This window comes from Capra hircus, chromosome 7, assembly GCF_001704415.2.
Source record: "Capra hircus breed San Clemente chromosome 7, ASM170441v1, whole genome shotgun sequence".
NCBI classification, from domain to species: Eukaryota; Metazoa; Chordata; class Mammalia; order Artiodactyla; family Bovidae; genus Capra; species Capra hircus.
The window spans coordinates 70552268-70576875 of record NC_030814.1 but is presented as its reverse complement, the minus strand read 5'-3'; the positions used below and the strand labels follow the sequence as shown (position 1 = coordinate 70576875).

Genomic DNA, 24608 nt, shown 5'->3' with positions numbered 1-24608 from the left:
TTGTAAAGAGTGGAGTTTGGAGCCAGAGAAACTTGACTTAGAATTTGGCCTCTACTGATAAGCCCCACCAGGAAAATTCCTGGACAGGTTACTTAATTCTCAAAAGACTAACTTTTCATTCTTTGAGTCACCTAGTTAATAGTCTTATATATGTATGCTAAGTTGCTTCAGTCATGTCCAGCTCTTTGCAACCCTTCAGACTGTAGCCCACCAGGCTCCTCTGTCCATGGGATTCTCTAGGCAAGAATACTGGAGTGGGTTGCCATGCCCTCCTCCAGGGGATCTTCCTAGGGATCAAACCCATGTCTCCTGCATTGGCAGGTGGGTTCTTTATGACTAGTGCCATCTGGGAAGTCTCCAGTCTTACATATAGTTAACATACAGTCTATTTTGTGACTGACCACTCGCCCAACCTGTCCACTCCTAGTGGTTATTATCCAGCCCCAGTATGAGGATCAATCCAATCTTTACTTCTGGCAGAGGTACCACCTAATTTCTCATGAAATCTGAGTTACTAGCCCTGAGGGATGAGTCCCCTGCTGCCCTCCTTGGCCTGCATCTGGTATAACTCACCCCACCAAGACAAGACACACAAATGGCTCTCTTTGTGTTCTTCTACCTAAAGTATGTCACAGCCTGTTTACTTTTGAAGAATTCCTTTATTGGAGTTTCACCTTACCTTGCCACAACTATCTGGCTCTTCATGGCTGAGAGTGAGCCCTGAACAGAAATTCATAACATTTTACAATAGACAATAAACACACGTAGTGCATGAAATCTTTACAATGATAACACAAACAATCATTTAACAGGATTGTTAAGAAGCAGGAATTTTCTCCTATCCCCCAGTAACAGGTAGCTACTTAGCTTTTCAGGTCCTGCAATAAAATGCCCTCCTGCTCAGAATTCCTATTCATAGGAATCCCTGAATCAATTCTTTCTGCATGTTGAGGATGTGTTCCATTAGTTATTAAATGTGCTAAATTTCTGTCCATGGTAGAACCCTTCATTTGTAGCATAATGTGTGATATTTTCACTTATCACACATTCATGATTCATTAAGGGTGTTTATTTGAAAATTTTTGAAGTTTCACCCATTCAATATCACAACATTACAACAGTATAGTCCATTCAACTTGATTTATTTATGAGTGACTCTCCTGTTTTCTGTAAGATTTATAAGTCTATACGTTTTACATTTCCTACAATGAAATCCAAATTTTCACAAGTTGCCATCACTCCCCCAATCAGTTATATCAAAGTTATTCTTCATGACTACTACTATATTAATTTATATTCCCTGAAGCCTGTTTCCTTTCCCTGAATTAGCCTATTGGAGGTCCTTCTTGGATCTTGTCCACTGACCAACGGATAACTGGAATTCAAAGCTATTCCTGAATTTCCTACATTTCTACTCAAAGAATTTACCCATATATGAACTTTCTGTTGTGACTATGTGACTTCTAAATGAAGTCTTTTTCTCATCTGTATTTCTTATGTCCAGAAATGTCTACTTATTTTGAAGGCTTTTTTCATACTCCATCACTTTGATAGGTTTTATTCCCAGCCTGAACTAAATATTTTATATTCCATAAGGGCTCACCTACTTCAACACTGGAACCTTCCTTGCTGGCTATGACTGAAAATCACAGAGAAAAGAAATTACTCATGGTTTCATTTATACTGGGTAAATTATAAGCCATGAACAAGGACCTCAAATACTCTTATAAAGTTTTTCTTCCATTTGCGTTCCCTGATACTTGGTAAACTCTGCCTCCTACAGAGACATGTTTATCCTGGTCCCATCCAGAGCATTCCCTCCCTCATGAGTTCTCTTCTGTGATGTGCCACTATGACTTCCCATATTTGTCACATTTAAATATTCCTCTCCAGTATGGATTCTTCTATGCTTGGTGAGATTTGATCTGATATTGAAAGCCTTCCCACACTCGTTACATTGGTATAGCTTCTTTCCAGTATGGATCCTTTTGTGTTGGTCAAGGACTGATCTATAATTGAAGGATTTCCCACATTCACAATTATAGGGCTGCTGCCCACTATGGACACTTTTATGGTTGATAAGACTCGAGTGTGAGATGTACGCTTTCCCACACTCATCACATCCATAGGGTTTCTCACCTGTGTGTATCCTTTTATGCACTGTGAGGCCTGAGCTGTTCCTGAATGCCTTCCCACAGCCATCACACACATAGGGTTTTTCCCCCGTATGAATCCTCTTGTGTTGGGAAAGGAGTGAGCTATAACTGAAAGACTTCCCACATTCAACACATTTGAAGGGTTTCTCCCCAAGATGGACTCTTTTATGGCTTATAAGAGTTCTGTTTGAGAAAAAAGCTTTTCCACATTCATCACATGTGTAGGGGGTCTTGCCAGGGTGGGTACTTTTATGGTTGATAAGGCTTGAGTGTGAGATGTAGGCTTTTCCACACACATCACATTTATAGGGCTTCTCACCAGTATGAATTCTTTTATGCACTTTAAGGCTCGAGTTGTTTCTGAAGACCTTTTCACACCTGTCACATTCATAGGGTTTCTCTCTAGTATGGACCCTTCTGTGTTGAGAAAGAAGTGAGGTGTAGTTAAAAGATTTCTCACACACATCGCATTTGTAGGGCTTCTCCCCAAGATGAATTTTTTTGTGATTTATAAGGGTTCGGTATGTGATAAAGGCTTTCTCACACTCATCACACTTATAGGGCTTTTCCCCAGGGTGTACACTTTTATGATTTATAAGGCTTGAAAGTGAGATGTAGGCCTTCCCACATTCTTCACATTTGTAAGGTCTCTCCCCAGTGTGGATTCGTTTATGGACTTTAAGGCCTGAATTATTTCTGAAGGCTTTTCCACACTCATCACACCCAAAGGGTTTCTCCCTTGTATGAATCCTTTTATGTTGTTCAAGGGCAGAGCTGTAATTGAAGGATTTTTCACAATAACTACATTTATAGGGCTTCTCCCCAAGATGGATTCCTTTGTGATTTTTAAGGCTAGAGCGTGAGATATAGGCTTTTCCACACACATCACACTTATATGGTTTTTCCCCAGTATGGAGTCGCCTGTGGACTTTGAGTCCTGAATTGTTTCTGAAAGTTTTTCCACAGACATCACATACATAAGGTCTCTCTCCAGTGTGAATTGTTCTGTGTTGAAGAAGAAGTGAGTTATAGCTGAATGATTTTCCACACTCCTTACATTCATGGGCTTTCTTCCCAGGGTGAATGCTTTTATGGACTGCCAGGCCTGAGCTATAGCTGAATGCTTTGCCACAGACATCACACTTGTAAGGTTTCTCTCCTGTGTGAATCCTTTTATGCACAATAAGGCCTGAACTGTTTCTAAAAGCCTTCCCACATTCATCACATTCATAAGGTTTCTCTCCAGTGTGGATAACTTTATGCTGAATGAGGAGAGAGCTATAATTAAATGATTTTTCACACTCATCACATTTATAAGGTTTATCTCCAAAGTGGATGCTTTTATGATTTAGAAGTGTTCTGCAGGTAATGAAGGCCTTCCCACACTCATCACATTCATAGGGTTTCTCCCCTGTATGAATCCTTTTGTGGACTCTAAGTCCAGAGCTATTACTGAAGGTTTTCCCACAGATGTCACATTCATAGGGCTTCTCACCTGTGTGGATCCTTTTGTGGACTCTGAGGCCAGAGCTGTTCCTGAAGGCCTTCCCACACTCACCACACTCATAGGGCTTCTCCCCAGTGTGAATTCTCTTATGCTGATCCAAAACTGAGCTATAATTGAAGGATTTTCCACACTCATCACACTTACAGTTCTTTTCCCCAGAATGGGTGCTTTTGTGGTTTATAAGGCTGGAATAGGACATGTAGGCTTTCCCACATTCCTCACATTTGTACGGCTTCTCCCCAGTATGGATCCTCTTGTGGACTCGAAGGCTTGAGCTGCTCCGAAAAGTCCCTCCACAGTCATCGCACTCATAGCGTTTTTCACCAGTGTGCATAATTTTATGTTGAACAAGTCGGGAATTATATTTGAAGGATTTCCCACAGTCATCACATTTATGTGACTTCTTAACAGCACTGGGTTTTTGCTGTAGACTGGGATGAGAGTTTCCATTAATGCTCTCCACACATTTGACTTGTTCACTGTTTTTCTGTTCCATAGGGACAGTCTGGTGTGTAACATATTTTGAGCTCAGATGTAAGCTTTTCTCAGATGCCTCATCTTCCTGTTCTGTCTTTATATTTGCTGTATTCCTGGCTTTGCCAATCTTTTCCCTGAAGCCACTTTTGTCTTCCTTCATTCTTTTTCCCTCAGGCTTGTCCATCTGATTTTCTACCTTGCTATCCCAATCACAAGTTTCACCAACCTTAGACTCCTGCATATGATCCTTGTGAAGACCTTCCACTTTTGGCCACACAGATTCTGCATTTCGAATATTTTCATACTTTTCAGTTGATTCCTCATCCTCAGTGCCCCTCGTCTTCAAATGTGACACTAAACCAAGAAAATGAAAATGATACCTTCACTTTAGAAAAACTGAAGGAATTAATATCCAAATTCACTCATTTACTCCACAAATGTTTACTGACCACTTATGGTGTGATAGATATCATTTTTAACTGCTAGGAATACAATCATGGACATGCTAAAATTTCTGCCCCTGTGAAGTAATGTTAAAATGCTAGAGCCCTGGGTTGCCAATAGAACAGAGACGTTTTCTATTCCTGCATAACAGCTTAGCATGATGGCAAGTTTAAATGGATTGGAATGATGTACAGAATCAAGGGCAACATTGACCATTTGTTGAAAAATGCCACCTAGTCTCTGAAAATCAAACAGAGGGTCGAAAGAGTCTCTGAAGAATAGGAGACAGAAAGATTAATAAGACAAAAGCTAAGAAGTCATAATCAGCAGAGGGTTGGCAAAACTAAAGGAGAAATCAGTACATGAGTGGAGATAATGGGGAGTTGGTTATGAAATCATGAGGACAGTCATGTCAGAGATGAGAAAGAAAACAAGCTGCAGATGCCTGTTGTTGGTATAGCCTCCTGGATTTCCTCTCTAAGGAAAACACTGACCCTGGAAAGTGGTTTAGTCAGGGAAGAACTGTACATGGAAGAACACACTCTGGCTTGCCAGGCAGAGGCACTCATTCCCACTTTATGAACAGGCTAACTGCAGTCAGAGCATATCAAAGATCAGAAGCTAAAATACAAACTGTCAAGCAAAGGAAATGATACTGCCTAGGCATAAATACCTAGATGTATGAGCCGAAAAAAGCTACTTAAGCTCTTTATGCCAGTTTCCTCATCTGTAAAATGAGGGCAATAGAACTGATGTATTAAATAACATATATAAGGTATGGAGAACACTGCCAGTCACTTGGTTAATTCTATATGCTATAGCAACTAATTCATTATTTAATCAAGATCAAGTTATTGGATAAGGGTTGGAACCTGGGGCTAAACCACAGGACTCAGGAAAGGCAAACTCCTTCTCAAAGCAGATTTTAAGGCCCAGGCAGTGACTCCTTATTCCCTTGAAGGCACTCTACACACAGCTGGCATTCTGTCAGCATGCACCTGCTAAAAGACTGACTCTTGAGAACAGAAGCAACAGTTCTAACTTAGTTGTCTTCCAGCCTTAGACAATTAGACATCTGTAATTAGACTTAGTTAAAATTCAGACCTCCCTCTTACCTGGGTATCAGACCCCACCTTGGTCAATACTCTGTAATTCTACTTAGAAACTCTATGTGAACATGTGATAAGAAAGCAGAAAAGTAAGATATATACTCTGGAGTGGACACATATAAACACCTGCACTCATGATCCAATTTACACTTACAGGAGTGAATAATGTACTCTGAATTAACATTTACAGAACAGGAGGAGCTAGGAACTCAGAATATCACCAGGAAGCTAAAATAAAGAATCACTTGGTAGACATTTTAAAAAATGAAGATGAAAAGGTAGTTCATCTGAGAAGGCTTCACAAAATGACTATTAAGTAATATCAGGTAGGAGATGATTAGAAGTCACTGAAGAATGGTGGCACAACCCTAGTTCCATGCTTCCTTTCTTTACAACCTTGGGCAGAACAGTCATGCCATTTAAAATGTGAAGGCTACTGAGTGGTCACTGGAAATCCAGACCATCAAGAGCAACACACCTTTTATCTGTGCTCTGAATCCTGCTCCCATCACATGAGGGACCCTGCTCCACCCAATTCCCTTTGATCTAGGCCCTTCCACCTCTACTCACCCTCAGCTCTGAGAAGAGAAAGATGTTCAACTTTCTGCAACACAAAATCAAATCTCCTGAAATTGCCAGGGAAACACAAAATTTGTCAGGGTGGAAAAAGAGAAAAGGAAAAACTGTAAGGGAGGAGAACTACTCATACTATTTAAATATTCCAAAGGCTCTTATAACTAAAATAGTGTGGTGAAAAGTGAAAGTGTTAATTGCTCAGTTATGTCCAACTCTTTGCAAGCCCATGGACTGTAGCCCACCAAGCTCTTCTGTCCACAGAATTCTCTAGGCAAGAATACTGGAGTGGGTAGCCATTCCTTTCTCCAGGGGATCTTCCTGACCAAGGGATCAAACCTGGGTCTGCTGCATTGCAGATGGATTCTCTACTGTCTGAACCAAACAGCCAAACAGGGAAGCCCAGTGTGGTACTGGTATATAAAAAAACAGAATAGGATAAAAATCCAGAATAGTTCCAATTATACGCAGAATCAAGTATACAATAAAGGTGGTGTTTCAAATTAATGAAGCAAAAATGGTCCCTTTAACAGTGTTGGAAGTAGATCCATTCTTTACAATCATTCACAGGAATAAACTCTAAATGTAAGTGAAGTGAAGTGAAAGTTGTTCAATCGTGTCCAACTCTTTGCGACCCCATGGACTATACAGTCCATGGAATTCTCCAGGCCAGAAAACTGGAGTGGGTAGCCTATCCCTTCTCCAGGGGATCTTCTCAACCCAGGGATCAAACCCAGATCTCCCGCATTGCGGATTTTTTACCAGCTAAGCCACAAGGGAAGCCCAAGAATACTGGAGTGGGTAGCCGATCCCTTCTCCAGACGATCTTCCTGACCCAGGAATCAAACTGGGGTCTCCAGCATTGTAGGCAGATTCTTCACCAACTGAGCTATCAGGGAAGCCCTCTCCAAATGTAGCAGAACTCTAAATATTAAAAAGTGACACCAGAAGAAAACATGGGTGAATGCCTCTACAACCTGAGTACAGAAGAAGTTTTTTATGACCCAGATGCAATAAAAGATTAACAAAGCTGATTACATAGAAATAAAAGTAAACTTGCATGGCAAAAAATACCATTAGCAAAACCAAAAAAATAAATGACAAAGTGGAAGAAAATATCTGCAACATATATTATATATAAAGGCTAATATCTCTAATATACAATGTTTTAAAGTTAAAGAGACTAAAAATCCTACAGAAAATGGGTAAAGAACATGAACAAACAATTCATATGAAGAAATACTAAAGTGGTCCTTAAACATGTTTTCAATTTCACTCATAATAAGAGAAATGCAAATGAGAACTATACTGAGATCCCCTTTCTCACATGTTAGATTGGCAAATATTCAAAAGCTTAAAAATATACTCTTTGGGTGAGGCTGTGGAGACAGTCTCATACATTACTTAGAATGCAAATTGGCATAACCTCTGTTGAAGGAAGTTTGCCAATACCTACACAAATATGTATGCATTATACTCCAATCCAGAAATCCCATCTAGGAATTTACACTGAAGATACACTTCCAGCAACACAAAAGCATATGTGCAAAAAGTTATTCATCGTAGCATTATTTTTAATTACAGAATCTAGAAAATCATCTACACGTCCAAGCATAGAAGACTGGTGTATATGGCACATATACACAATGGACTAAAAAGAAGAGTAACATTTCTATAAATTGTTAGGGAGCAATTTTCAGGATATGCTGTAAAGCAAAAGAGAGCATATATGCTACATCTTATGTAAGAAGGAAAATAAAAAATAAGCATATAACTATTTATCTTTTTAGTAATAAGAAAATCCACAAAACAGTGAAGGCTGTTTCCTATAAGGTATAGAGTGGGGGAATAGAACAGAAGAGAGAGGGGAGAGAGACATTCTGATTACAGCTTTCTGTATAGCTTTTACTCATGGAAGCATGATAATGTTTTGCAGATTCAAAAAATAAAATTACATCAATAAGACTGGGAAAGGGGGAAAGCCACTAAACTATAAAGTGAATGGGAACCAATGAACTCATTTGTGTTTTACATGAATTTGGTAAATGTAAGACCAAAACAAAAAAAAAGGAAGAACTAACTCATGTCACTTGGGTACATAATATATAACTTTGTAATATATACTCTCAGTTTGGGGAAGGCTGGAGTGAGCAGCGGGGAAGAGCTACAAACAACTTAACTAGTTTGGGAAGGTTTGTTTCCTGTAGTGTTATGGGCAAAGCAATTCAGAAACAATTTTAGATCTATTACTAGACTGAGTAAATGTGTTGATTTAGTTGGGAGCCAGAGCTCTCCTAGAGGAAGAAGGAACATAATAATATGGAATAGGGGAAGACAAGAAAGACCCTGTGGGGACAAATAAGAGGTATTACTGTGAACTTATGGTTTCTAAATTATATACAAATGTGCACATTATATAAATGTACATTCACATGTATGTATATTTGTATGTGGTGGTGGTGGTGTAGTCAATAAGTCATGTCTGACTCTTGAGACCCCATGGACTGTAGCCCACCAGGTTCTTCTGCCCATGGGATTTTCCAGGCAAGGATACTGGAGTGGGTTGCCATTTCTTTCTCCAATATCTGTATGTATATATGTGTAAATGTACATATACTTGCTAGCTTTGTCTGCTGAAAAGCTAAGAATCAAAAATATCTGAGTTAATGAGCACAATCCAGCACCTTGTTCTTGGACTCTACTACCATTATCTACTAAAATGAACCTGGAGGATTCCAGGCTGGGGCCAGGATAGGTATAAGATGAGCTGAGACATCGTTATGACAGCAAATAAAAAAAATGCTGAACAACGACAAAAAGATGATGTGAGCATATGACAAGACCACAAGAGCCAGCTTCAACACTGAATTTATGCTCCATAGCAATTATGTCAAGAATTATAAACCACTGAAAATAGGATTACATGAGTTCATACAGGTACAAACAGGAGAAAGGGGGGCCTCCTGTTTACAGGAGAATGCCAGGGCTGGTTGGTAAATGTGGAGGGAACAGAGTTGGAAGAAAAAAAAAAAATCAGCATTCTGCAATTATCAGAGTAAAGATTGGATCAGGGGAGAATTATCAAAGGATCCTAAGTCTAGGGGAATTCTCACGAGAAGCAGTATATATGCAAGGTCTTAAAATACTCTTTCACAGACTGCAAGGGAAAAAATAGTAATCACATAGTGAAGAGATTAAACCATGGCTTGGCTAGTCCTCTTAAATCAGTATCACCAATGGGGGCAGATAAACATCATATGATTCTAGAAGTGACACCCTGAGAAGGACACATCACCTACAGAATGCATTACCTGAACTGAAAAATAAATATCAGGTAGATCAGATAGATCCAAAAAAAGAACATTCTACTAAAAGGTATTTATATTCTTCAAAAGTATCATTGTCATAAAATACAAAAGCTACAGAAATGCTTCATATTAAAGCAGGCTGAAGAGATTTGACCACTAAATTCAATACGTGCTATCAACTGGATCTGTACTGCAGGTAAAGACTGTTATAAAAAATAACTGTGTCAACAGATGGAACTCGAATACGCATGTTAAGTCAGGCAAAAGTCATTAACAACTTTTAAGTTTACTGAAGCTGACAACGGCACTGTAATTATGCAAGAGAATATCCCTATAAATACACACTGAAGTGTTATGGATAAAGGGCCATGATGTGTATGTTACCCTCAAATGGTTTAGAAAAATAGATAGATATGCATGAAACATAAGAGAAGGAAGATAAAATGAAGTAAAAAGTTAACCAAAGGTGAATGAATAAAGGGTATTTTTTTCACTATTTTTTAATGTTTTAAATATATTAAAAATGTGATAATTGTTAGGATTTATTTTTCATTCTTTATCTTTTAAAAATTTTTATTGGAATACAGCTGATTTAAAATGTTGTTTCTGCTGCATTATTATTGAAAATTTTCTGTATATTGGAAATTATTCCCAATAAAAAGTTTGTGTGTGTGTGTGTGTGTGTGTGTGTGCGCGCGCGCTCACTAGTGTCCGACTCTTTGTGACTCCATGGACGATAGCCTGCCAGGCTCCTCTGTCTATGGAGTTTTTCCAGGCAAGAATACTGGATTGGGTTGCCATTTCCTTCTCCAGGGGATCTTCCCAATGAAAAAAATGTTAAAGTGTAAATTTAAAATTGTCTCAACTATTCCTTCCCCTTCAGATACTGCTTTTGCCATCCTGCCTCCTGTCCACAGTTGCATATTGAAAAAGTGGTCTTCAAGTCCCATCTCCCCACATGCCGCATCTATTCAATCTGATTTATGCCACTCAGGCCATGCTGCATTAGCTTCTTCAGGGCCAGGTGCTGACTCCTGAGTTTGCTGACCCTTGGATGTTCTGGCCCCCTGTTGCATCTGAAACCTCTCCTCTTCTGACTCTACATAATCTTCCTAGGCAGTCCCATCTATATGTGTGGCTCCTATAAGCTGTCTTGCAGAGCCTCATTTCTGGCCCAGACGCCCTATTCAATTACAGAGTCTCATATCCACCCATCTTTTCTTCTGAATAAATCAGAAGTGGGCTCTCCCCTTTCCCTCACCACTCCACATCCAAAAGACCATTTAAGACCACCTATACAGTTCTCAAGTTCTCATCCCCAACCCCATTCCCACTGCTAAGAATTTAGTTTAAGCCCTCCTAAATTCCCTTCCAAACTTCTGCCATAGTCTCCCTACCTTCATTCTTAACCCTGTGCAATTTTTCTTCCAACACTATCAAGAATTGTGAGCCCTCCCCAATAAGTGTTTAAAGGCTATCTAGTGTGGTGCTTGCAGAGAAGGCAATGGCACCCCACTCCAGTACTCTTGCCTGGAAAATCCCATGGACGGAGGAGCCTGGTGGGCTGCAGGCCATGGGGTCACTAAGAGTTGGACACGACTGAGCGACTTCACTTTCACTTTTCACTTCCATGCATTGGAGAAGGAAATGGCAACCCACTCCAGTGTTCTTGCCTGGAGAATCCCAGGAACGGGGGAGCCTGGTGGGCTGCCATCTATGGGATCGTACAGAGTCAGACACGACTGAAGTGACTTAGCAGCAGCAGCAGTGTGGTGCTTGAAGCTTTCTGCATCTCACCAGCTGGAGCAACTTGCTGGGGCCATACTAATTCACCCCTTGCTGACACCACACTTAGAATCCTTGGCCCAGATGGTTGGACCCTTTCCCCTCTAATAGACTAATTCTCAATTCCCTTCATGTCCTCTGGGATTCCTTGTTTGATCGGCTGTGGCCTGGCCTGGTCTGCATGAAATTGTAAGTACTTCACTGGTTACACCTCTGGCCTAGACAGACTCCAGGAGTCTCCTCGTTCTAGCCCTGCTTAACCACCTCTGTTTGGGAAGAAGCAGATTTTCCTATCATCTGATGTAGTCCACCCAATCCTCTTAATGACTGAAATCAAAACAGGGCAATATACATGTGCATCTTCACTGAAAGCAGATGGTCGGCAATGGAATTCATATTATGAATTGACTAAACAAAATTGATGACTAAGAAAAGGTCAGTCAAAAACAGAAGCAGAAAAGCTAAAAAACATAATGATAGTACTAGGAGACTTGCAAACTAGTAGAAGAGTCTAGCAGGAATATAGCCAACATATGATAATAATAGCAGACATAAAGCATGGATGAGGGAAGAAGGGGAAGGGACATACTCTGCTTCAAAGAACTAAGAAAAGCTTCAGGAAGAAAGGTCTAGTTCCAGTGGACAGAAGAGCAGATGCAAAGGGTTGGTGTTCACCATGCCCTGGACATATGGAACAGATGATGGCAGGCACAACTGGATAGGTGGGCAAAAATAAGGGCTGCAGCAGGGTCTGCCCATCATACTAAGGAGTCCAGGCTTGATTCAGAGGAGTTTTAGGTGGAGTGGAAAACTCAGATATACATTTTGGAAGATCACTTATTCTATCAAATCAGGAGGTTAAAGGGGCTAGATAGGAAACATTTTAGGCTTTGTGGGGCACATACAATTCTATCAGTTGTTTTTCTTTTTGGCTTGCTTTTAAGCATTTCTTTCAAAATGTAAAAACCATTCTCTGCTTGCAGGCCATATAAAAACCGATCAGAGATCCAGAAGTCTGCCAATTCCTGCTAGACAAAATCAAGGAATCAGAATTAATTTAGGATGGTGTGAGATAATGGCATTTTGGCTACATTTGAAGCGTCTTTTTTTTTTAAGACTATGCTAGGTGAAATGGCATAATGTCTGGAATTTCCTTTAAAATACTTCAACAAAGAAATATAAAATGGGAAAAAGGAAACAAATAGAGCAGAATCCTAATAATTGTTGAATCTGAATGATGGATGTACCAAGTTCATTATACTATTCTACTTTCCTATTATGTTTACATTTTTTTCATAATATAAAATTAAAAGAAAGATTACTCATTCTAGTTGCAATGGGAGAATGGATTGAGGAGGAGAGAGAACTGAGTACTAGAGTCTGGAAGATTATTATAATCCAATCAATACTTATGTGGTTGCTAGCTCATGTGTCCCCTATGACACAAGAAAGGAATCACTTCAAAATCACAATTCCTACATAGAAAGAGAGCCAGATGGGTTTAATTTCTTAAAAGTTCTCAACGCTATAGGGGAACTCCTCTCTAATCAGTTCTCAACAGAGAGAAAACTAGTTCTATCCATATAGCCTAGTTATATCAGTTAAAAGTTTAAGCAATAGTAAGCCATCCACTCCTTCTAAATTACATAGGACCCACAACATCTGGGCACTTCTGTGCTTCACATTATTCATGTTCTACCACCAATGCCTGGAAAAGCTCATGCAGAGAGTAAGAATCTGTCCTTAATTTTTGCTATCCCTGCCCAAGAAAGTCAGGAGCCACTTCTTAAGAGACTAGACAACTCAGAAGAGAGGAATTGTGGCTTACCCTGGCTGAAAATTCCCGCCTTAACAACAGACTTCAACAAACAACAGGTACAACACATCTGCAGCTACTGAGGATTTTCAGAGTACCAACCATATTCCACAAATCCATCTACCATCTGGATTCTGTGTCTTAAGTTGCTGGATATTATACTGGACTTGAAAGTGACGAACAAAAGAAAGAAACAGAAAATAAGAGCGAATATGAGCACAAAATGCTTACAGACTCAGAAGTGAAAGGATAGGACAAATGAAAGATGAGACTAAGGAGTGTGTGAGAAAAGGGTTATGCAGATGGGAAGAAAGTATGGTTTCTGCTTTAGTTACTGCATTTAGTTTATAAGTATTGGAATTGTAAATGGTTAACATAAGTTGGTTCTACTGCTTAATCTTTATGATTAAGGGTGATTTTTTCCTTAAAGTAGAAAATGAAATAGAACATTCTCATACCTAGTAATGGGGAAGAGAATCCTAGTCATCCTAAGGAATAAGGTAAGCAAAGAAGATTTTGAAAGGGGGACTGAGAGATTTTCTGAAGCTAAAAGGGCAAGACTGGCTTGAAGAGTGTCATTAATAGACAGTTGTTTGCGCTACTGTAAGGCTAAGTATCATAAACACAAGTATCAGGAGAGAAAAGCTACTTGGTTTAACTTGTTCTTCAAACACTGTATGACATGTCAATCCCTTCTTTAAAAATTCTTGCTCAGATATGCCCTGGGACAAAGTCACTGGGTGTTCGTAGTTTGAAGTTAACAAAGAAACTGGAAACAACCCAAATGGCCTAACTAGATCTTAAAAAATGATGGTACATCCAAAACATCCAAGGCCACAGGACTGGAAAAGGTCAGTTTTCATTCCAATCCCAAAGAAAGGCAATGATAAAGAATGTTCAAACTACCACACAACTGCACTCATTTCACATGCTAGCAAAGTAACGCTCAAAATTCTCCAAGTTAGACTTCAACAGTGCGTGAACCGAGAACTTCCAGATGTTCAAGCTTGATTTAGAAAAGGCAGAGGAACCAGAGATCAAATTGCCAACATCTGTTAGATCATAGAAAAAGGGAATTCCAGAAAAACACCTACTTCTGCTTCACTATGCTATGTGCCTTTGACTATGCTAAAGCCTTTGACTATGTGGATCACAACAAACTGTGGAAAATTCTTCAAGAGATGGGAAAAGCAGACCACCTGACCTGCCTCCTGAGAAATCTGTATGCAGGTCAAGAAGCAAGTTAAAACCAGACATGGAACAAAGGACTGGTTCAAAAATGGGAAAGGAATACATCAAGGCTGTATATTGTCACCCTGTTTATTTAACTTATATGCAGAGTAGATCATGTGAAATACTGGACTAGATAAACCAGAAGCTGGACTCAAGACTGCTGGGAGACATACCAATAATCTCAGATATGCAGATGACACCACCCTTATGGCAGAAAGTAAAGAGGAACTAAAGAGTCTCTTGATGAAAGTGAAAGAGAAGAGTGAAAAAGCTGGCTTAAAACTCAACATTCAAAAAACAAAGATCATAGCATCCAGTCCCATTACTTCATGGCAAATAGATGGGGAAACAATGGAAACAGTGACGGACTTTATTTTTTGGGGCTCCAAAATCACTGCAGATGGTGATTGCAGCCATGAAATTAAAAGATGATTGCTCCTTGGAAGAAAAACTATGAGAAACCTAGACAGCATATTAAAAAGCAGAGACATTACTTTGCCGACGAAGGTTCGTCTAGTCAACGCTATGGTTTTTCCAATAGTCACGTGTGGATGTGAGAGTTGGATCATGAAGGCTGAATGTAGAAGAACTGCTACTTTTGAACTGTGGTGTTGAAGAAGACTCTTGAGAATCCCTTGCACTGCAAGGAGATCAAACCAGTCAATCCTAAAGGAAATCAGTCCTGAATATTCATTGGAAGGACTGATGCTGAAGCTCCAATACTTTGGCCACCTGATGGAAAGAGCCAACTCATTAAAAAAGACCCTGATGCTGGGGAAGATTGAAGGCAGGAGAAGAGGATGACAGAGGATGAGATGGTTGGATGGCATCACTGATTCAATGGACATAAGTTTGAGCATGCTCCAGAGATGGTGAAGGACGGGGAAGCCTGGCGTGCTGCAGTCCATGTGGTCACAAAGAGTCAGACAAGAGTGAGTGACTGAACAACAACAAAAACATCCAAACAGTGGCCATGCCACTCCAATACTGCAGTGCCGTATTTAAAAAGAGAAAGAAAGAAAGAAAGAAAAAAAGCTTTGTGTTCTGATGACCTCTAACACAGATTAAGTAAAAGAAGCAAGGTGCACAATTTTGAACAGTACCTTACTACCTGTATGAAAAAAAGGAGGGACTGAGTACATTCAAATTTACCAATATGTTTGCATAAAGAAACTGGATACACTCAAATTATCTATCAAATGTGGTTGGTTTTCTAAAGGGATTGGGCCTAGAAAGATGGCTGAACAGAGGGAGATCTTTTCATTGATATCTTTTCACATTTTTAATATCTGAACCATATGAATATATTACATAGTCAAAAACTTATTTAAGGAAATATCCTCCTGCTTTCAAAAAGGAAACACTCCTGTGGCCTCCTAATCCAAACGTTTTAGAGCAGCACACCCAGCCCCGGCCTTCCATTCCTCTTTCACATCCCCACGCCTGGATTCCCTAGAAGCCTCCTCGACCTATTTCTCCCTACCTAGTCAATTCCTTCTCTTTGTGAGAGGCAGCGACAGACAGCCTCTTCCCGGATCTCTCGTCTGTACAGAAGGTGAACTCTCCTAGGGCGAAGGCCGGGCAGCGCCTCCCAGCGATTCGATCAACACCTGCGGCAGTAGTCTCTCAACATCACGGCCCCACCAAACAAAACAAAAAGGGTGTGGGGCAGGGAGGTCAAATAACATGACCCCTCGGGATCCTTCCAAAGCTCGTATTCACTCTCAAATCCCAGGGACAAACTTAACTGCCACGGGCGCAGAACTGGGGGCTTTCTTTAAAGCACTGATTTTCTGGGTTCCCCTTTCGCCCGAGACAGCAGCGAAGAGCTGAGAAACACGGGCATGGGGCCCCCAGTCCTCCACACACCTGGCAGCCCCACCCCAACCCTGGCCCGCTCGGACAGCCGAAGTTGGGACCCACAAGGAACCCGATATGTTCCAGGGGTGGGCCCTACACCTCTAGGCCGACCCGAGGTCTTCCCTCCCCTCTACGTCCCCCATGCGCTTCCTAAGGTGTCTGTAGCGAGAGGGCGCGCTTCCTCCCCGACCCCTCCCAAGATCCGAGGAATAGCCGAGACCCGGCCAAGAAGGCAAGGGCGTGGCAGGCTAGGGCCGAGGGCGGGAGCGCGGGCGGCCTCGGACTCACGTACTGGTTGTGGCGGCGCCGCGGGAGCCCGGCCGCCGGCGGGACAAAAGCGCGGACGGCCCGGCCGGAAAAAGCCAGGTCCGCTCTGGGGCACTTCCGAGTCCTCTCTACGAGGCTGGAGGACTGACTCGCTGATAGCTATTTTTTCGGGCACGTGACCAGTGGTACTCTGCGACGGCATCCGCGGCTAGAGAGGACTTGTTCCTTTACAGTTATAACATATATATTTAATTTATAAATTAATGTGACGTGCTCATCGTGGCGCGCGTTGGGGACGAACCCACGAAGATTACAGTTTTCTAGGACTTCAACTTGCGGCGTAGGGCAGACAATAAAGCAAATGTGTGACTCGGTAGAAAAAACACCTAAGAACCTATGTACTTGAAGTTAAGTCGGTTCAAGTACACAGGGGGTACTTAACGTACCGCGGGGAGGGACGAGGGAGGGCGGAGGGGCACAAGGGGACTTAGGCGCCTGACTGTGTTCGAGGGGCTGGCGCAGTGGCCGGAGTGCTCCTACCCACAGAGACCCGCAGAGAAGCGCTACCGGCTGGGCAGCCCTGAATCAAACCTGATCCCAACCCTTCAGTGGCTCAAGCCGGGCAGTGACCCCTGATGTCGGCTCCTGAAACCCCAGCTTGAGATGACTGAAAAGCGATGCTTGCTTTTTGCAGTAACATCTAAATACCTCTTATCTTAAGTTTAAGTAATTACAAAAGGCATTTTTGAGGCCACATTGTGAATACTGATACACACAAAACTACTTTCCGTTCTTTAAGAGGCATCCATCGGACTCTAGACAACTGACGACTTGATACTATCATCCACTTTTAAAGTGGATCAAAAATTTTACATCTTTTTGGTTTTTATTCTCGAACTTGTATTTTTATGTCCCTCACAGTTTTTATCCTAATCTAAAATATTTTCATTCTACTTACATCATTGAATTTGATCCTATTATAAAAAATTTTATGCAAGTTTTATTGTTCACCCTATTGTGCATTTCTGTAACAAAATTAGAAATTTACAATTTTTTCTCATGCTAAGTATTTTCTGGACTATTAATAAAAGCATACATATTGCAAAATACTACTATCAGTTCTTGGACAAAAAGTGAAATGTTTTTTTTTGTCTGTGCTCCATTTTCTTTTCTGCCTGGGCATTTCTTTAGTTGCAGGGAGCCAGGGCTAATCTCTAGTTGCAGTCCTGGGTTTTCTCATTCCGGTGTCTTCTCTTGTGGAGAATGGGCTCTAAGGAGAGCGGGCTTTAGTAGCTGGCGGTGCATGGGTCCAGGCTCCAGAGCGCAGACTCAATAGTTGTGGCACATGGACTTAGTTGCTCCCTGGCATGTGGGATCTTCCCAGACCAGGGATTGAACCATATATCCTATGTTGGCAGGCAAATTCTTTACCACTGAGCCACCAGGGAAACACTAAGATGGATTTTTAAACAATTCAATGATATATGAAAATTAATTGGATGGATTTTACTTATCTAGAGTTGTTATGGGAGAGTGGTTTCTTGCCTTTGGAAGAAAAAGTTCAGAGATGAGATAAGGAAGTCAAGAAAGCAAAGCAGGGATTTAAGCCATAGAGTGCCAGGCTTTTGCAACCCCATGGACTGTAGTCCACTGGGTTCCTCTGTCCACGAAATTCTCCAGGCAAGAATACTAGAGAATGGATAGCCATTCCCTTCATCCAGGGGATCTTCCCAACCCAAGGATCAACCCCCAGTCTCCTGCATTGCAGGCAGATACTTACATCTGAGCCAAAGCCACAGTACATGCTCAAAGGAAGAGCAGGCAGACTTAGGTGAGTATCTGCCGAGTTTCTTTACTAAGCTCGTGATATGGGGTGGCAAAATGAATGGACAGAATATTCACTGGGGAGGAAGGGGTTTGGGGTCGTATTTCCTGATTTTCATCACAGCTCCATCTTCCAGAGGGAAAGGAGGGATTTTTGTCCTTATTTAGCCTTGATCAGAACTCACTCCAGTATTCTTGCCTGGAGAATCCCATGGACAGAGGAGTCTGGTGGGCCACAGTTCACAGGGTCCCAAAGAGTTGGACATGACTGAAGCAATTTCATATGCATGCATGCAGAAGCCTTGATCAGAAGTGTCATGGCATAGGTGCATGACAGGAACTTCTTACCTGTAAGGCTAATTTTATTGTAATGAAGGCATAATGAGAAACAGGTTACATTTGTATCCCAGAGATTCCCAGCTTTATCTGCTTACGCTTATCACCCCAGAATGTGTGGTTTCCTATCAGTCTGGAGATTCTTGCTTTTCTTTGTGTGTCCAAGGACCCTCATTGTTTACAGGATGTGTGGCTTCCTACCATTTGGCCTATGTCCCTCCTTTCTTTGCTCATTTCTAGATATCTGCCTATTCTAACAGAGTGAGAAAATGTTTGGCATAATTTCTATACCTCTTTACATTTTTTATAGATGCAAGTAAATAGAAGGAATAGAAGGGGTTTCCTTGAAGCAATTGGTTTTTGATCCATTTGGCACCATACTGGTATGAGATGTGCTTTCTCATAGAGGAGACCAGGCAGCTTTAAACCCTAGGGAGGAACAGAGTCCCAGGACTTTCTCAGGTCTTGTGGTTTTAGGCAAAAGCACACACATGTGTTGAAAATTGGGATTTTTAGCTTCCCCACAAAGTAGCCAAGAACAGGGGTCCCCAACCCCTGGGCTCATGGACCATTACCCGTCCATGGCCTGTTAGGAACTGGGCCTCACCGTAGGAGGTGAGCAGCAGGAGAGCAAGCAGAGCTTCATCTGTATTTACAGCTGCTCCCTATTGCTCACATTAGAAAGACAAAAGATGTAGTGCTGATGTTGCCCAGAATTCACCTTTTAGGGTTCATCTGCCCCTTTGGAGTAGTTTTACGTGAACCGTGAACTCCCTGATGATCAAGCTGGTTTTAGAAAAGGCAGAGGAACCAGAGATCAAATTGTCAACATCCGCTGGATCATGGAAAAAGCAAGAGAGTTCCAGAAAAACATCTATTTCTGCTTTATTGACTATGCCAAAGCCTTTGACTGTGTGGATCACAATAAACTGTGGAAAATTCTGAAAGAGATGGGAATACCAGACCACCTAACCTGCCTCTTGAGAAATCTGTATGCAGGTCAGGAAGCAACAGTTAGAACTCGACATGGAACAACAGACTGGTTCCAAATAGGAAAAGGAGTATGTCAAGGCTGTATATTGTCACCCTGCTTATTTAACTTCTATGCAGAGTACATCATGAGAAACGCTGGACTGGAAGAAGCACAAGCTGGAATCAAGATTGCCGGGAGAAATATCAATAACCTCAGATATGCAGATGACACCACCCTTATGGCAGAAAGTGAAGAGAAACTCAAAAGCCCCTTGATGAAAGTGAAAGAGGAGAGTGAAAATGTTGGCTTAAAGCTCAACATTCAGAAAACGAAGATCATGGCATCTGGTCCTGTCACTTCATTGGAAATAGATGGGGAAACAGTAGAAACAGTGTCAGACTTTATTTTTTTGGGCTCCAAAATCACTGCAGATGGTGATTGCTGCCATGAAATTAAAAGACACTTACTCCTTGGAAGAAAAGTTATGACCAAGCTAGATAGTATATCCAAAAGCAGAGACATTACTTTGCCGACTAAGATCCGTCTAGTCAAGGCTATGGTTTTTCCTGTGGTCATGTATGGATGTGAGAGTTGGACTGTGAAAAAGGCTGAGTGCCGAAGAATTGATGCTTTTGAACTGTGGTGTTGGAGAAGACTCTTGAGAGTCCCTTGGACTGCAAGGAGATCCAACCAGTCCATTCTGAAGGAGATCAACCCTGGGATTTCTTTGGAAGGAATGATGCTAAAGCTGACACTCCAGTACTTTGGCCACTTTATGCAAAGAGTTGACTCATTGGAAAAGACTCGGATGCTGGGAGGGATTGGGGGCAGGAGGAGAAGGGGACGACAGAGGATGAGATGGCTGGATGGCATCACGGACTCGATGGACGTGAGTCTGAGTGAACTTTGGGAGATGGTGATGGACAGGGAGGCCTGGCGTGCTGCGATTCATGGGGTCGCAAAGAGTCGGACACGACTGAGCGACTGAACTGAACTGAACTGATGCCCAAAGGGGCTGGCTTCCAATTACACTTTTAATCATTAAATTTGGTTACAAAAATTTAAAATAAAACTCCTTCTCCCACTATGACATAATGTCGGCTCATTATGTGAAATTGGAAAATAGAAAAATTAGGAAAAGCAATCACTTTTAATCTTGTTACCTAGTGACAATCACTGTTAATCACATATTAGCAAAGTTCTTTTTCTTTCTATTGCCACTTTTCAGATATTTTTCAGATAGTTATAAATATTCTATCTACAAGTTTTAGATAGTGCTTTTTACAGATAATTTTGAAAGTGAAAGTTGCTCAGTCATGCCTGACTCTTTGCAACCCAATGAACTATACAGCCCATGAAATTCTCCAGGTCAGAGTACTGGAGTGGATAGCTGTTCCCTTCTCCAGGGTATCTTCCCAACCCAGGGATCAAACCCAGGTCTCCTGGATTGCAGGCAAATTGTTTACCAGCCAAGCCACCAGGGAAGCCCACAAATGATTTTATACATTATCATTTCCATGTTGTTATTTGTGATACTCTGAAAGTGTTAGTTCCTCAGTTGTGTCAGACTCTTTGTGACTCCATGGACTGTAGCCCTCCAGGATCTTCTGTCCATGGGATTCTCCAGACAAGAATACTGGAGTGGGTAGCCATTTCCTTCTCCCAGGGGGTCTTCCCAACCCAGGGATTGAACCTGGATCTCCTGCATTGCGGGCACATTCTTTACCATCTGAGCCACCAGGGAAGCCCCTTGAACTATAATCTCCTCAACTTTTCTGTTGTTAATAATTTAAGTTCTTACTAAGCCTCCTAAAAAAAAAAAAAGTCAGTGTTATAATACATAGTAGTGTGCTTTTTGTACCTTTTTCTTGAAATAGTTGGCAAGAACAGTCAAGAAACATAGGAAGTAATCAGAGAAGAGAACCAGAGAAGCATGTCAGCCCTCCTACCATCATTTCCCACTGCAGCTGGATAAAGAAAAGCAAAATATAAATGCTGGAAAGCAGGGGTATAATTATCCTATTTGTAGATAAAAATATTTCACTTTTGAAATCCCTAGAGATTCAGCTAAAAAAAAAAACTAAACTAGAATAAATAGTAAAAGAATTCTGTAAGGGGTGTGATTCCAAATTAACATACAGAAACCAATAGTTTTCTTATATACAAACTAGAATTAGAATAGCGGAAGGAAAGATTATATACTTACAGTAGAAACAAATACTCAAAAGGACAAATACCCAGAAATTAACAAGATACATGCAAGACCCTATGAGAAGAATAGTTACATTGCTTCAGGGGTCACAAAAGATTAACTCACTTTATGGAAAGATTCTCCAAAGCACAGTTCACTGGTGTGGATTCAGCATCAGAACAATGTTATTTCTAAATGTATGTTATTTAAATTTATCTGTAACTAGTAATCCCAATTAAAAATAGCAACAAAATTTTCTTCAGCAACACACAATTGATTCTAAAGTCCATGTGAAAAAATGAACAAGCTCTTGCTTGTTTCTAACTAGGAAATGCCTGAAAAAAAGTGATGAGAGAACACTATTATAATATATTAATAATTAAACTGGCATAATTATGAGACATAAAGTCTAAAAGTAGACATAAAGAGTCATGGGTATTTCGTATCTGACAAAGATTTCATTTCAAATCAGTGGGGAAAACGCGGTGTGGGGACAACTGTCAAGTATTAGAAAAACATAAGTTTGGATTCAAACCACTGCTTTATATCAAGATAAACTCCAGATGCATCAAAGACTTAAATATAAAACATGCCCACACTAACCTTCACCACCACTGCTGCTATCATCTCCATAAGAAAGAACCACAGGACATTTCTTAGATCATACTGGAATGGGGCAATTCCAGCATGAGCAATTCTCTGTTGTTTAACACAAAACCCAGAAACCATTAAAGTGAAGTGATCAATTCAAATACACAAAAACACTTTATTTTAAAACCACCATGAGAACAGTGAAAAATCAAACAGCTAACTGGGAAAAGTATTTACATCTTATATCACAAAAGGTAAATTTCCCTGGTACACAAAAAACTCCTCCAAAACTGTCAAGAAAGATCAACAATCTGATAGAGAAATGGATTCACAGGAAAGTATGGACAAGTGATTCATAATAATAAACACGAACCTAAACTGCATAGAGATACTATTTTTCTCTTATCAGAATGGCAAAGATCCAAAATTTTAAACAAAATTTTTTTTAAAATTCTGCATTTCGATGTTATGAGTTTTTTCTTTATTATTATTATTTGGCTGTGCTGAGTCTTCATTGCTATGCCTGGGCTTTCTCTAGTGGGAGCAGGTGGGGCCACTGTGTACTTGTGATACATGGGCTTCTCACTGCAGCGGCTTCTCTCGTTGCAGAACATGGGCTCTAGATCATGGGCTCTAGAGCACAGGCTCAGTAGTTGGGGGCACATGGGCTTGGTTACTGTGAGGCATGTGGAATCTTCCTGGATCAGGGATCGCAATCGTGTCCCCTAACCACTGGAACACCAGGAAAGTCCCAAAGATTCAAAATTTTGATAACACACTGTGGTGATGGAAATGGGGGAAGCAGCCCTTCTCCTGCATGTTGGAGGGGATGCAGACTCTCCCAAGTCCAGGGAAGGCACTTGGCAGTATGGATCCCCACACGTACATCTTTTTATTCTTTTAATTAAACTATAGCTCATGTACAACACTGTGTGTCACAGGTGTACAATATAGTGATTCACAATTCACCTCCCAGGTGGTGCCAGTGGTAAAGAATCTGCCTGCCAATGCAGGAGCTGCGAGAGTCAAGGGTTTGATCCCTGGCTGAGGAAGATTCCCTGGAGGAGGACATAGAAACCCACTCTAGCATTCTTGCCTGGAAGAATCCCATAGACAGAACAGTCTGGTGGGCTATGGTCCATAGGGTCGTGAGGAGTTGGACACAACTGAAGCGACAGCATGCATGCTTGCATATTCCACTTACAGTTATTATAAAATATTGACTATATTCCTTGTGCTATACAATATATTATGTAGCTTTCTAAAAATATATATATAATAGTTTGTACCTCCAATCCTCCACCCATATTTTGCCCTTCCCCTTTTCTTCTCTCACTGGTAACCACTGGTTTGTTCTCAGTTTGTGTAAGTCTGTTTCTTTTTGTTATATTCACTAGTTTGTTTTACTTTTTAGATTCCACATATAAGTGATATCATACAGTATTATACATCCTTTGCCTTGGCAATTTCGGTCTAGAAATTCACCATGCTAGAGTAGTGAATAGTGTGTGCAAAAGGCATTCACTGCAGCATTTTTTAAAGTAAGAGACTGAAGAAAGGCCTTAAAAGTCCAAAATAGGAAAGCGATTAAATAAAGTTTTGTACCTCCACATGTACTAGTTTGCTAGGGCTACCATAACAAAGTACCACAAACTGAGAGCCTTGAACAACAGAAATCTATTGTCTCAACAATTCTGGAGGCTAGAAGTCCAAGATCAATGTCAGCAAAAATGTTGATTCCTTCTATGAGCTGTGAAAGAATCTCTTCCATGTGTCTCACCTAGCTTCTCATGGTTTTCTGGTAAATAGTTGGTGTTCCTTGGCTTGCAGGCACATCACTCTTTCTCTGCCTTCATCAGAACACATCTGTTTCCACAGTGAATCTATTGCTTTAGCTCTAACCCTTGTGCTCCTGGTGGCTCAGATGGTAAAGAATCTGCCTGCAATGCTGGAGACCTGGGTTCAATCCCTGGGTTGGGAAGAATCCCTGGAGAAGGGAATGGCTACCCACTCCAGTATTCTTGCCTGGAAAATTCCATGGACAGAGAAGTCTGGCAGGCACCTCCATGAGGTTGCAAAGAATCGGACACGACTGAGCGACTTCCATTCTTAGTCATGCTGGCCCTGCACCTTTAGCAAAAGAATGTTGCCTATAGCC

At 41.1% G+C, this 24608-nt stretch overlaps 1 protein-coding gene across 3 annotated transcripts; it reads right to left on the bottom strand.

Annotated features, from left to right (window-relative positions):
• Nucleotides 640-16655, bottom strand: ZFP62 (ZFP62 zinc finger protein). Of its 3 annotated transcripts, XM_013965422.2 has the most exons (3): nt 16561-16630; nt 15892-16018; nt 640-4494 (listed from the first exon to the last, which is right to left on the bottom strand). In XM_013965422.2, exon 3 carries the CDS (start codon nt 4379-4381, stop codon nt 1778-1780), a length of 2604 nt encoding a protein of 867 aa, XP_013820876.1. In that variant the 5' UTR covers nt 4382-4494; nt 15892-16018; nt 16561-16630; the 3' UTR covers nt 640-1777. The 3 variants fall into 3 exon arrangements, with proteins under 3 accessions (XP_013820876.1, XP_005682845.1, XP_013820877.1); XM_005682788.3 differs by lacking the exon at nt 15892-16018 and having other exon boundaries at nt 16561-16655; XM_013965423.2 differs by lacking the exons at nt 15892-16018; nt 16561-16630 and adding an exon at nt 6264-6326.